The sequence below is a fragment of the Xiphophorus couchianus genome, chromosome 1 (assembly GCF_001444195.1).
Source record: "Xiphophorus couchianus chromosome 1, X_couchianus-1.0, whole genome shotgun sequence".
NCBI lineage: Eukaryota > Metazoa > Chordata > Actinopteri > Cyprinodontiformes > Poeciliidae > Xiphophorus > Xiphophorus couchianus.
In genome coordinates, this window is record NC_040228.1 from 23,175,772 (window position 1) to 23,190,219 (window position 14,448).

A 14,448-nucleotide genomic window follows, 5' to 3' on the forward strand; every position below is an offset into this window, starting at 1 on the left:
TTACCCTCAGCATACTCCATACTTAGTTGCTTATAAGATTTTCAAAACTCCATTCATAAATTGTGTTTATAACACACAAAGAAATCTGAAATACCCAAACTTTGACTTACGTTCGAGGATGAAAAATCTTGAAAAATAAATATTTTAAACCATGCCAGTTATTCGGATCTTCACGTTCTTCCAGAATTATCCTGCATCTGTAATATATATATATATATATATATATATATATATATATATTATTAATACCTACTTTTAGTCAGTAATCCATGCATCCATGCATTTCTGTTTACCTGGAGTTTAAATTTGAAGTGATACATGTAGTTCTCTGACCTACTCTTTAAAATCAAAAAGACATAAGAACATCTCCTTTTACTAAACCAGATGAGTTTTTATTGTTTTTATTTAAATAGCTTTCTTGCTACTCTATTGTTCTGTATCTTATCCCTCCTTTAAATTTCTCCACAACTTAATCCTCAACTCATCTGGATGAGGATAAAGAGACCATTTTTTTATGAATAGTCTAGCAAACTTCTCAGGTCTTCACAGTACTGGTGTATTTATTACTAAGCTAAAACAAGTAGACTTATTACTCTTCATGTGAGATCTGAAGGGAACTGCTGAAACTTAATTTTATTTAGAAGTATTTGTGTGAAGAGGGTTTAAAACATGCACCACAAACATTTCAGATTTTCTTCTGTAAAAAAAACTATAACATAAAATTGTTGTAGTTTGCATCTATCACTGAAGATCTCAGAAAACATTGAATGTGGTTGTAACAAAATGTGGTCAAATTCAAGAGTTATGAAAACCTTTTCAAAACACTGTATATTCATGTATAGTGAGGATAGCAAAGGGCACTGGGGGAAAAATCTCCAAATATTGCTGCCATAGAAATGCAGCAATATTGTATGAAAGATTATGCAAACAACTTATTTAATGGGTTTGGTGCACATCATTACCTTAATCAATTGTTTAGGGTGATGTATCACCTAATGATCAATCATCATTAAGTGATAGAGGACAAATGTAAACAGAAAGAAAATTTAGTAGCCATTTCCAGAATTCTCTCTCATTATTCTAAATGTGTGACATGTTGATTTGTAAGAAAAACAAGACACCAAACCAATTCCAATTTCAGCTTTTATTGCTTTTTGTGAATACTCTCACACAAGCTCAAGCCTTCGGTTTCCAGCAGTCAGTTTTACAAAGAATGTGGACATGTATTACAAGACTACAAAAGCTTATTTACAGATAAGTATTGTAGAAATCTCAATTATCAAAAAAAGACAGCTGCACAACTACAGTGTGACACAAAGAAAATAAAAGTACCTTGCATTTTGTTTCAGAGTTTGAATTGAAAATGACTATCCTTACAGCAAACCAAATTGCTCAAACAAAAGGGCTCAAACTGGCAACTTGTTGTATTGGCTTCATACGGACATGGAGCAAAACGTTTCTCCAGCTTTCAAGAGTGTGAAGTGTACGATCACAGGGAATATACTTGCAATATGTGCTTTATACAAAATAAAAGCAGACATATATGATATTTTGGTTAAAGGTGTTCTCAATCGTCTCTGAACAGCATTAAAACAAAAAAAGAAACCTGAAACTACTGTGCTTGGCCTAAAACAACTTTGTCAAATGGTTCTCCTTGGAAATAAACACCAAATAACGAATGGAATTACTGAATACATTATCTACATTAAATTAGATGTTCAAATATAAAAATTAAGAAAGAAAAAAGGTTAGAAAAAGGTTTTATATATTGAAAAAGGCAGTCTTTGTTATGTCGTTAACTCATCTTCCAGTTTAAAGATCTGGTGACCAGTGGCTGTGAGAAGCTGAAACAGAAGAGGACATCAAGATCCTTCTAAGAAGTCTCCAAGTCCACATGTCTCTTGGTCCTGAAGCCTAATGATCCACAGTGCTACAGATTTACCCTTGGGGTTGTATCATACAGTGTAGAAAACAAGTCAGTTGGCATTCCAGCCTTTCAAGTTAGTTGTGTTCTCCCAGTTCTAATGAGGTCTCTGCGCTGTCCGAAGTTTCAGCACCACCCTCTGTTTGCAGCTCAGGGGAATTACTGCAGGACACCTTTTCACTGGGTAAGCCCTCTGCATCACTGCTGCTGCTGTTGCACAAAGCATTGTCCTGTTCTAAGGTTGAATGTGTCTCTGATAGAGTCGCTTGCTTCAACTGATCCACAGAGATGTTGCTCTGAACACTGGCGGCAGCACCAGCCTCATTCAACTCTCCTTCCCTCTCAGGTGGTTCAGACGGTGTGCTGCTTTCCCCTAGGAAGAGAAGATGTCACTTTTTAGTGATAGAATGTAGTAGATATTCACAATTATTATGAAGAAATTGAACTGCAGTTAAACCAAAAATGCTTAGATTTTATTCCATTTTATGCAAGAGGAGATTGCCAAAGGGATTACATCCTTCATTTGTTTAACGAGATTAAGTAAAAATTAAAAATCATTGAAAATGTATTTTATAATTAAATTTAAAGGTAAAATTCAAATACTAAATATATTTATTACACATGGTGGGGTACATTTAAAGTATTTAGTTCTGCTAATATTAAATATTTTGGCTTGCAGCTAACAGCACATCAGGAAGATATTTCAATACAGAAATGTCAGCTTAGTGGAAACTATATCCATCTACTGTATTGCAATGAATGCATAATACAGAAAGTGGAGGTTTTCCTTTTGCTTGAATTACTGAATCATTGTGATGTACAAAAAAAGCTAACAAGCCTGTGGAGCTGCTGAGGTGTTTGGACAGTCAAAGCTGCTTTAATAGCAGCCTTTATTATTGGTTCTGATATTTCTCAACTTGGCCTTTGCTTCACAATGCCGTTAAGGGTGTGGAAATATCAGCTGATTGTTTAAAGTACCTTCCAGTTCAATTTCCATTATTATGCTTGGAAAGAGCCCTCTAAATCTATACAGAAGAGGAATTTGACTTTTAAATTGAATTACTGTAATAAACTTTTTGATGAGATTCTAATTTATTGGAGCTACATCTGTACATGAACCAGCTAAATGTTTATGTCCACTCAAATATTAGTCACACTTGTGCTCTAAAAAAATAATGTTTGTGGACTGTGAAGTAGCATATTTTTAATGTGTCTTAAACAAACAACACAATCCTGCTGCTAAGTGTTCTTAAGTACAAGTTAGCTTAAGTAAGGATGAATTCACACCTACCATGACTGTCTGATTTACAGGGTGTGTCATGAAATGTTTCACTGCTGCACTCTTGACCGCAGGTGTCTCCCTCTGACTCTGGTGTATCTGATGAACTCTCTGGTTCTTTATGACAAGATGACTCATTTTCTTCTCTTTCCGTTTCGTCATCATATTCACCAGTCTTCCGTTTCTTGGCCTCCTGTTTGTCACAATCGGATTCTTCGTCTTCTTCTCGATGTTTGTGCTTTATACCATGTTTTGGTTTCGCCTCGTCTTCTGAAGGTGACGTTTCACTGTCACAAACAATAAATCTGTTGGTAATGTTCATAGTTTTTGGCTTTTATAAGAGTCTTAACTTAGCAAGATTTTATTACTAATGTGAGAACTTGGCTTTACACAGTCTCCTCAGTGTGAATATACACAGTCTTTTCCATACTCACTTACTGGTATCCCTAGTAAATGTTATTAAATATTATTGTTTTGCAAAGATAATTTCACACTGAATTCTGAAATATTCAATCTTTAATCCATGTACATTTACTCATCAGAAGTAAGGATCAAATGTTATGAAAAAAGTGTTATTACATACATGCCACTTACTTTCACCCCTTACAATTTCTGCTAAATAAGCATAACTGAAGCATTTTAATGAACAACTTCTTATTTCTTTGGGATAAAATCCAAAATGGGATGTAGAAGCCCTTTTTTGTTTTTGCTATTTTTCAAAGTGGGAAAAAAGGAACATGATGTGCAAAAAGAAATGCATAAGATAGAAAATGGCTGTTCATCATAAACATTTGATGAGCAGCCATTATTACAGAGACAATAATGAACAAGATTGAAAATGTGTAAAGCACCTTATGTTGTGATGGAGCATCTGTGATGAATTGCTTAAAACAATTATCTCCTTTCTAAACGCTTCTTTCTACACATCTTTACTACGAATACCAATAAACATGGCGGATGCTGTACTACACAGTGGCTCACACATTACCTGGAATGCTGCTCCTCTGTTTCAGTGATTCCATCTGGCTCTTTACTGGCTGGACACTCTGGGAGCCCGTTGGTGGAAAGTGAAGACGATGACAGCTTTGGTCTGTTGAGTGTTTTTGACAAACTTGGCCCATTCACATTTTGACTGCTGAAGAAGACCACAACAAACAGATTAATATCTACACATTCAGGAGTCTGTTTTTTTCTTAAAAGAAATATCAGCTATTTAAAATCAGCAATTACCCCCACCTTTCTGAATATAGAGATGGGTTTCCAAGAAACATCACTCCATTCATTCTATTCATCGTCGATGTCCCATTTTTCCTTTTAACGAAGTAAAAAAGAAAAAAGTAATTAATTTTACATTAATATTTGTAGCTGTTACAACTAAGTTGGCAGCTAATTTACTTACTCTGATGTGGGGTGCAGATAGCTTACCACCATTACATTCTGCAGGAAACAAAAGAAAATAAAAATACAGTTCAAAACAACAGACTGTGCACAGCACCAATATATGGATTTTAGGCCTTAAAAAGATAACTGTATCTAACCTTTTCCAGACCTCTGAGAAACTTGTCTGTACCCGAATAATTACGCTTGGGATCTGTAAGCAGCTCACACAGCCGCTGAATGGTGAATGGGATCCTGGAAAGGTTATCAGAGACATAAGTAAAAGTAATAAATAGACATCTCGCTCCCAGCATCAGAACTGTTTAAAAAGATGGGTTCTAAGCATAGATGGATGATGAACTAACCTATGAAAAAAGGTAAAAAAAAAAAAAGAATAAAACACCTCCTTACCATCCTCCTGCCAACAATCTTTTTTGGAACATGAGGTGTAAAAAGCTTTTAATGGTTATTGTTACTGTTCTCATAAAAAAATAAATAAAAAAATAAGACCACTTGCAATATGAGCCATTATTGATAAACCCTTCAAATATCACAGTCCAGTGTTTAACATGTAATCCGTGTGAATTCATTATACCTGGAATATAAAAGCAAATAAATATTGCATTGCAAAGACCTATATGCGATAATAATTTGAAAACACTGCCATCACAATGATGACATAATTGCAATATATTGTGTTTCCTTACAACAAGGCATTAACTTTATTATCTAGATGAGTAGGAAAGTTTGTAATTTATTGATTCTTTTGCCCAGTTGCAGAGTATTTATATCATGCTTCACTCACCCATTATAACCATCCACAATCTTTAAGATCCTATTCTTCATTTCTTCAAAGGGAATATATTCCACATTGGGATTGTGAGAGTCTCTCTCCTCTGGCGCTGAAGCATGAAAATCCTCCATCACTTTATCCAGCTTAAATAAAAAGTATGTTTTGAACTGTAACCATGGGATCCTAAAGGGGATATGTAATATTAGAAAAAGTACAGATAATAAGTAATTATATATGTTCAAGTCTACAATGTGTGCACAGTTATTAGGTAAGTCTTATTTGATTGTTTTTATAAATCCCCATCTACTGTGCTCTTGACTAATCCGAAATGTTAGTAAACCTTAAACATGAATTTTTAAGAAAGCAAAAATGAGGTTTGGGCTTTGTTAGAAGAATGTCTATATACGGTATGTACAAATATCAGGCAAATATTACTGTGCAGAATTCAACTAAATGAAAAACACATGTCCTCCATCTCTTTTTATTTTCATTGCTTAAGTGAATGAACTCAAAAATCTCTAATAAATATTTCTGACATTTAAAAAAGTGAAACCAGTAGCTAAACAAGCCACATTTCTTTTCGATAATCATTACTAGCCTTTCATGAAGTGTGTCAGCATCTTGATCTGTTGACAGTCAACTTTTTGTGCACCAAGAACTACAGCCACTTAAATTTCTTTTTTTTTTGCCCATTTTGCCTAAAAAATAAAGAAACTGCCTAATAATAATGCATACCTTAATACATGGTATTAAGGAAAAAATTGGGGAAGACGAAACTGAAATTTGTGATAGAGGAATGGATGCTCAGGTGCTGTTGTTGATGGATCCAGGTGCTGAGCTGGGCTGGGCGGTACTGTCCGACACGCTGCCCTCGTGTGAGGCAGGCGATGTCTGTGCACGAGCGTGAGGAGCAATGTGTGTATGATGTTTATCATCATACACATGAAGGTGTGTATGATTATGTTTATCATTACACAGATAGACATCATATGCCATATTTAAATCCATTAAGAATTCAAGTTCATCCGCCTTGAAGTTAAAAAACTAAGTCTAAAAATGATCTTATGGTCAAAATACTCACTTGTCTATGCCTAATAATTGTGAACATAGTGTAATTGAAAACATAAAGACTTTATGCTAATTGTATCAGATTTGCAAGTTCCTACTTACATTGGTTGTCCTGTTTTGGCGACATGACACAGAAATTGCTCTAGAGCGGGACAGGTCTCCTTCTTCCCTCTTTTCTCAAAATCTGTAAACAGTCACAGAGTAAAAAGGGTATAACTAATTATTATTAAATTTTATTCAACTGTATAACATGAGCACATCAGAAGATACGGAAAATAAATCTAAAAGACAACAATTATAAGTGTATATCAAAATCTTAAAATAGCATCAAAAAGTTCCTTTAAAACACACACACTATATTTCAGTTGTCTATTTCTGTTAATTGTATTACTTACAGCTGATAAAAACCTTCTATTTAGTTTCCCAGAAATTATTACAAGGCCAATAAAAAAAAGTAGCCTGAAAATTAGATTTATTCTTCTGAGTTTTAATTTGCTGTTAGCCATAATCACTAAACAAAATAACAAACATATATTACCAAGAAATATTTACGAGTTTTACTTTTAGGACTGAGTAACTAAAATGCATCAACTTTATTGACAGTCAAAAAGCAGCCCGTGAAACTTTTTGAAATTAATTTTACTTTCAAACCACAACTGCCACACACAACACAAAATGGCATTTGGTTAATAATTTCAACTGCTCTTTTCTTTAGTTATGAAATGGGAAAATATAAATAGCTGAGGGGGAAACACAAATACAAACAGTTACATATTAAAATAACCACATTACTTTCAAATCAAAGTTAGCAGTTTATTGCTAGCAGTGTGCTCCTGAGCTAGCTGTTTACATAACCGTCTCAGATGGTACATAAACGGGTTAAAAGTGTGGAATGTGACGGACTCCTACCAAAAGGTACTTGTAAAGCAGCCAAGCCAAACTAATGATAACATCTCATTGCCTAAGAATATTCTTAACACATTTTTCATAAAAAGCTGCATTTCGTAGAGTAACGTGCGTTACGTAGTTAGCAAATAATACCGATTTATCGTGGAGGAAAAACACTTAATTTAAACATTTTAGAAAACGAATTATTATTTTTTTTTTCATAAACGTAAACATTGCCTTGAAACGCTTCCAATATCGCGTCGATATCCATAGCTGTGTCCAGTTCTCAGGCAGGAAATGCTTGTTGGTTAGCAGAACAGCTAGCAGGTAGCAATCCAACAAAGCTGCTGGCAGTGCACAACTGCGCATGTCTGCAATTACGTTTGCACTTTTGAGGAAGAGAGATGGAGATCAACAAAGGTCTTTATGCAACTTGGTGTTAAAAATAAATCCGCGTAGTTCAAGAACATCTCGATCCAATAACGCGAATAACTATATTTGCATTTTCAGGCATGTCGTGACTTTGGCAATAGAAGTTTCCAGATCTGTCTGGTGTTTTGTGGGCTGGCGGTTATAGAGCGTCTTTTCTGCTAACTGGGGATTCGACCAATGACTCATCAGCTGGTCTGGGATAAATTTGCCCAGGGAATCTATATATATCTATAAACAACCATAACTCCGAAGAAACGCCTGCGTGGGAATCCTGCTCTATGATAGTTCTCCAATACAAAGTTCTTCGGTTTTCATAGTTAATAATGGCAGTGCCATTAGCTGCCTTACAACCTAGCTCACCACCAAGCCTGGAGAAAAACATTCATATCAACGACAGAGATTTAGGAAAAATTTCACACAACACTGAAAATGACGTTCTGCCATTACATTCACCCTGGACTTTCTGGCTTGATAGGTAAGAAAGAATTTAAATTCTCCAAACTGCTTTGTTATAAAACTGTTGTCGGTGACAAGTGAGCGAACTCTTTCGAACTGATTAACTCTTTAACAAAGAAAAACAGACCGAGAATTTACCTTTGTTGTCCATTTTGTATTATAAGATTATTGGAAAAGGTGGAACATTTAGTTTTTCTTTAAAAAAATGTTTATATATATATATATATATATATATATATATATATATATATATATATAATATACAGCTGTGAGAAATAACAAATATTTTTTATATGTTAAACAAAATAACATTACAACAAAAACTGTCATTTTAAGCTATTAGTAACTAAATCCAGAAGTAGAAATCAGGTCAGTGTCCGCTTTCATAAGCACGGCATATTGTTCTCAGCTTGCTGAGTCATTGCTGGTGTCTCTGTTCCATTTAAATTTTAGCAACAAAGCTTTTGTGGGTCAAGTTCTTACTAACTGTTAGGGGAAAAAAAAATAAAAGTCACCTTTTATATATAATGTTATGTAATCAGAACAGTATTGATTTCAAGCAACATGCTCTATGTGTACATGTTAGTGGAGCATAGGGGAGGCAGTGTTAAAATGGGGTCAGTCCTGTTTACTGGCTTGTCAGTCATCTGACTCCCTCCCACCCTACCGCTGCTCTAATTTATCTGCATAGAGGGCAGCCATGGTATATCTGAAACAAAAAAAAATTGCAAAGAAAGTCATTTAAACTTGTTCACATTTAAAATAAAATATACTTACAGAAATTTGATTTGTCTTTTTTGGTAAGATCTCTACCAGGTACAACAGCAGCTGAGTGTGAGTCAAACCTGAAGAAAATCTACACAGTGGAGACTGTTCAGGTAAGAAGGCTATTTTTAGTATGTTTCGGTCACAATTTAATCATGTATGGAAAAAAATTAAGTCTGATTTAGAGTTGTAGTTATTTGCTGTAATAATAAAAGTGTTTTAAGGCCAGTCGGTCATATTTGTTTTGATTGTTGTTGATGTCACACATTAACCTGCTTTCTCTTTTCCCCTTGGAAACGTAACAGAACTTTTGGCGAGTTTACAACAATATCCCAAGTGTTTCCAGCTTGCCTTTGAGATGTAGCTATCATCTGATGAGGGGAGAAAGGAAACCACTCTGGTGAGTTCTGCTGGCACGGTCAAATTAGATAACCGTTAGAGAAGACATCTGGTGACCAGACTAGGATACCTATGAGCTATTAGGTTGTGCTGTATGTCAACGTTCCTTAATATGTCGAATATTACTCTGAGTGAAGAAGTATTGTAAGTATCAGTGATGGATGCATTCAGGCTGCGAGAGAGTGAGCTTCATCAGATAGCAGGAAGCGTGAACAGAATACAGACAAGTTTCTCTATGTTATCCTTTCAAACTTTCAACTTTGTCTGTCATGGAATATGTTGGATTTGGAAAAGCTGCCAACCTTTTGGAAATTTTAAGAGTTGAGACAAGGATCTACACAGTTAAGATCAAAATTATTCATACCACTGGCCAATTTAGATTTAGAATGATTTCCTTTCACCCAAGAAGTGTGTTTCAGATAGGAAATGAGACACACATCACTTGACAGTTGACAAAAACCAGAGGCTGGGATATGGAAAATTTTTTTAAAATGATTGGTGCGCTTGTACTGTATTTTTACCATGCTTGCCAATATGAGTATTTGCTCATGTTCCTTCTGGTTTGCATACAGGGAAGAAGAAAGCAATGCTAAAGGTGGTGTTTGGAAAATGAAAGTGCCCAAAGAGTGTACTGTAAGAGAAATAACACTCTTTTTTACTTAACATGCAAGTTGATTTCCTTATTTACTAAATCTTTCCTCATATTTACAGTCTTCTGTGTGGAAGGAGTTGCTATTGGCCACAATTGGAGAACAGTTCAGCGATTATTGTGCTTCAGGTAAATGTCTTTGAATAAATAAATTCAATGCTGAAATAAACCGGCTTAAAGTTAATTTATGATTTGAAATGGTGAGTGGTAGCAGTTATTATAATGTCCTGTTCTGTTTTATCCAGTTGGTTTTAATGTGGTCAAATTCAGCATATTACTCACTAAATATCACTTTGTAAAAGCTGTGTAAGGGAAAGAGTTAAAATGTCATAAAAAGGCACACGTAGTGAAGATATATAAAGTGCCTTAAAACAGCGTATCGAACAAATTCTAAATACCATTTATTTAATAACAACCTCTAGTCATTTATGTACAATAAATGCACCTGAGCATGTTAAGACATACTTTTCTTTTCTGTGTTATTAAAAAGGTTGCAGAACATTCATTTGCAATCAGTTACTTCCTTTTCAATATAATGTGACATTAGAGACATAATAGGGAAATGCATGAAAACAAGCCATTTATAAAATTAAGTTAGATTCATTTACCTAGCAAAACTCAAAACATGCTGTGTAATTTTTACCTAATCTTAGAGCATAAGCAGTATCAATCTTGGGGAACTCAGTGTCTGGTATTTGGACAGATTTTTTTTTATATGAACAAACTGTGATCAATCATGTTTTAACTGGGTTACTTCTCTTACATAAAACATACAATTTTTCAGAAGTGGATGTTGTTAATGTCTTTATTGCACCATGAGCAGTCTGTCTTATTGCGTTTCTATTGCCCCTTTTCCACTTATGTGTACAGGAGATGAGGTAGTTGGGGTCAGCATCAGCGTACGGGACAGAGAAGACATCGTTCAGGTCTGGAATGGGAACGCTTCCTGTGCCGACGAGTCAAACATCTTGGGAAAGATCTACGAGCTCCTCCCTCAGACACCTTTTAAAGCTGTTTTTTATAAACGTGAGTATCTTCTTTCCATTGAACATTGTCTTCTGTTTGTTTTTAATAGTACACTTTTGAGTACTTTACTTACCTTCTCCTCTAACATCTTCTATTATCTTTAGCACACAAGGAGCACCACGCTTTCGAAGGAGGTCGAACAAGACACTAAATATTTTGCACATTAGATGTTTTCAGTTGTGCAAGAATCTTCTCTGCTGATAAAGTTATTACAGACTACTCAGGTAGACTACAAATTGCTATAGTTCCTCTTAAGTACCTCAATTTAGCACAAGTGTTTTCAATCAGTAGAAATTCATTTCATCTGGGCATCACTGACATTTGCAAAAAAATACAGTTATATCGAGTAGTTTAGTTTTATGGTATCTTCGAATGTATTTCTGTTTTTATTGCACTGTAAAGTTTTATAAGCGCAAAATAGATCCGTCAGTTTTAGATAATCTCTGACATCCAATGTGCCGTTAACCTAGCATAGATCTTTTTGATGTAATTAATGACAGGTACTGCTGATTTGTATTAAATAAATTAGCTAAGATGATACAGCTACATAATACATAGGTGATATGTTCTACAAAATTTCTTTTTGAGTTATATTTAGGAAAATGTTACATGCACTACAGATGGAAATCCTTTGTACATTTCATCTTCCTTGTGTTGGATTTTTGTACGAAGGAACATGCCATTCTTAGAATAAGTAGCAAAACTCAAAACACGATGTGTAATGTTTACCTAAACTTTACACACAATAATCTCCATGCACAAAACACCTTGATTACATTCTGGGAAATATATGCAATTACTTTTAACTAGTAGAATGTTCTTTGTTGTGGTTGCCATTTTTGCTCTAAATTAAGCACCTTGTTTCATTTTTTTATCTGTGTGCAAGACATCTGATAATCTGATAATTATGTGACATTGTAATACTGGAGACCAAATACACTTTGGTTTTGTGTCACTTTTTGATGAAATGAGAAGTTTCTCTGCTTGTTTTGCTTTTTTTTGTAATAGATGAAAATGTTGTTGTCAAAGGGGTTCTCTGTTTTTAATTGACTTCTGTTCAGATTAAAATTCTAACTGATCCTTGGAGGAAAAAAAACTGAGAAACTGTCACAGAAGTTGTTTATATCTCATGTTGCTGGCTCTAGGTGTATAAAGTAAAATGAAAAGATCAAAGATTGCTGGTTGCTTCAACACAAAATCTCCTGCAGTTTCTCTGATATTCATAAGTGTGGGTTTCATTCCAAGTACTATGACTAACACTGCATTTTTGTTGCCTACAATCAGGTACAGCAAATGTAATTTGTTTCTGCAGAGCCGTTGAGGACCCTTTAAGACTAGGGCAGTGCCGTTTTCACTTCTCGTATTAAAACATATATCAACAAGAAAAATCATTTTAATACAACACACTTAATCAAACTTAACTTCATTTTGTCTTTGTTAGTAATTCATATGCTCATTCAAATGTACACTGTTGTTAAGAACAATAATGTTCTTGTCCTGCACATATATTCTGCTGACAGATGACTACAGATCAAAGATCTTGTAACTGATTGTTGATCTCAAATTGTGCCTTGTTTATTGATTGTTTACAATGTTAAAGTTCTCCCTGTTTGTGGTTTAACTGTGCACCTATTCATGTTTCACTGTTAGATTTCCATGTGTTGGAAATGGAAACAATAAAGATTTCTGAACTTTTATTTATTGTTCTTAATATTGTGTGAAAAGTTATATAATATATTATATTTGGGATGTTTCCTTTTCAAACCTGGGGGTAGGGGATAAAATGAAAACAAAAAACAAGGGCATTTACACTGAGATGTAGGTAATGTTTTTATATTTATGTGCTTGCTATTTCCAATAGTAAAATAATACTCAATTTTAAACAGCATCTTCCTTGAAAATGTCTCCCTCTTGTGGTCACATTTTTGTACTTGTGGATAATATGCATAATAACCAATAATTGCAGAACAGGATACACTGGATATTATTATTCCGGTGCACCTAAAAATACATCATTTAGCAGAGCATTTAGTTGTTTATTTTTTTTAATAATAATTCTATTTTAGTAAATCAAAAAGAGTTAAATGCATATCACTATGTTATACACAATCACAAATTCTGTGAATTTTGATGATTATTGCTCAAAATGACGCCTAAAATGCAGGTTTCTCTGGAAATCATAACATTGCTTAAGAAAAAAACAAAAAAAGGATTTGTTGGACAGAAATTATGCACGTTGCGGCAATGTCAACTGCTATTGACTTCTCAGCAGTTCAGCAGGCTGTCACTGATGCCCTACTCAAGAAGGGTAAGCCACAAAAACTATCTTGTAAATAAAAAATAATAATAAAAAAGCTGGTTGTTCACATGTATCAAAAGGTATTAGTGGAAAGTTTAGTGGAAGAAAAAAATATGATTGAACAAAGTTCATAAGCAAGTAGCACAGCTGAAGCCTCAAGGGGATTGTGAAACAGCCCATTAGAGAGTTTGGGGGCGTTACCACACACAGATGTGTCAAGACCATGGCCTATAACTTGTAATTTTAACTGTCAATTCATTTGTAATTGCTTGGTTTTGTCAGTTTGATGCAGAAATAAAGTCAGAAGAGTTTTATCTGAATTAAGAAGGAAAAAAAGGATTCCATTGTTGCTCAGTGGTGCAAAAATGAAAGTAAATTTTGTCTTTCTTTGAAAATCAGTGTCACAGAGTGTGGAGAATCAGTGAAGAGAAAAGAACCCAAGTTGCATGAGGTCCAATGTGACGTTTCCACAATCAGTAATAAAGGTGTCACCCCATGTTGATCCATTGCTGTTTTCTCTTTTTTTCCAAGTTCAAGGTTAGTGCAGTGGTCTACTAGGAAGATTTAGTTCACTTTTTTGACAAGCTTGGTGGAGATGCTGGTTCAGTTTCCAGCAGGACTTGAAACCTTCTCACACAACCATTATTTGCTTTAATGATTATGGCTTCACTGTGCTTGGTTAGGCTGGCAAACGGACCAAGATACCATAAAGCACCTGACCATTATTGTCAATAGATTAATTAAGGACTAGATCCAACAATGTAGATGAGTTGAATGTCACTTTCTTCAACATGGGTTTCCTTACCCCAACAGTGCCACAGGTAACCTCTATACCATGCCACATTGATACAGTAATTTACCCAAAACAACATTAACAAAAGATGTCAAAATAGGAAAACAAACACAAGAAAAATATTTGCAACAGTGATTCACGTGCTTGTGTCTGTTATTACACTCTTGTGTTGGTTTTTACATGTTCAAAACTGCCTTTGTTTTCTAAGAGGTCATTTAGTTTTTGCTTTGTTCTTGCATTTTATGAAATGTCTGAACTTGTTAACATTTTTTTTTGTTGTTTTGGTGAATTCAGATATTT

At 34.6% G+C, this 14,448-nt stretch overlaps 2 protein-coding genes across 3 annotated transcripts; one reads left to right on the forward strand and one right to left on the reverse strand.

Moving 5' to 3' along the window:
- Nucleotides 1-1,125: 1,125 nt before the first annotated feature.
- LOC114143949 (serine/threonine-protein phosphatase 4 regulatory subunit 2-A-like) lies at nt 1,126-7,733 on the reverse strand. 2 transcript variants are annotated; one of them, XM_028016372.1, is made up of 9 exons: nt 7,567-7,733; nt 6,544-6,625; nt 5,386-5,556; nt 4,742-4,835; nt 4,603-4,640; nt 4,440-4,514; nt 4,192-4,335; nt 3,216-3,490; nt 1,126-2,297 (listed from the first exon to the last, which is right to left on the reverse strand). In XM_028016372.1, the coding sequence occupies exons 1-9, from the start codon at nt 7,598-7,600 to the stop codon at nt 2,002-2,004; spliced, it is 1,209 nt and encodes a 402-aa protein (XP_027872173.1). In that variant the 5' UTR covers nt 7,601-7,733; the 3' UTR covers nt 1,126-2,001. The 2 variants fall into 2 exon arrangements, with proteins under 2 accessions (XP_027872173.1, XP_027872166.1); XM_028016365.1 differs by having other exon boundaries at nt 4,192-4,338.
- A 10-nt stretch (nt 7,734-7,743) lies between these two features.
- On the forward strand, nt 7,744-12,753 carry LOC114143965 (eukaryotic translation initiation factor 4E type 3-like). The gene is made up of 7 exons (XM_028016383.1): nt 7,744-8,236; nt 9,023-9,095; nt 9,288-9,382; nt 9,954-10,014; nt 10,093-10,159; nt 10,901-11,056; nt 11,161-12,753. Exons 1-7 carry the CDS (start codon nt 8,085-8,087, stop codon nt 11,205-11,207), a joined length of 651 nt encoding a protein of 216 aa, XP_027872184.1. The 5' UTR covers nt 7,744-8,084; the 3' UTR covers nt 11,208-12,753.
- Nucleotides 12,754-14,448: the final 1,695 nt, after the last annotated feature.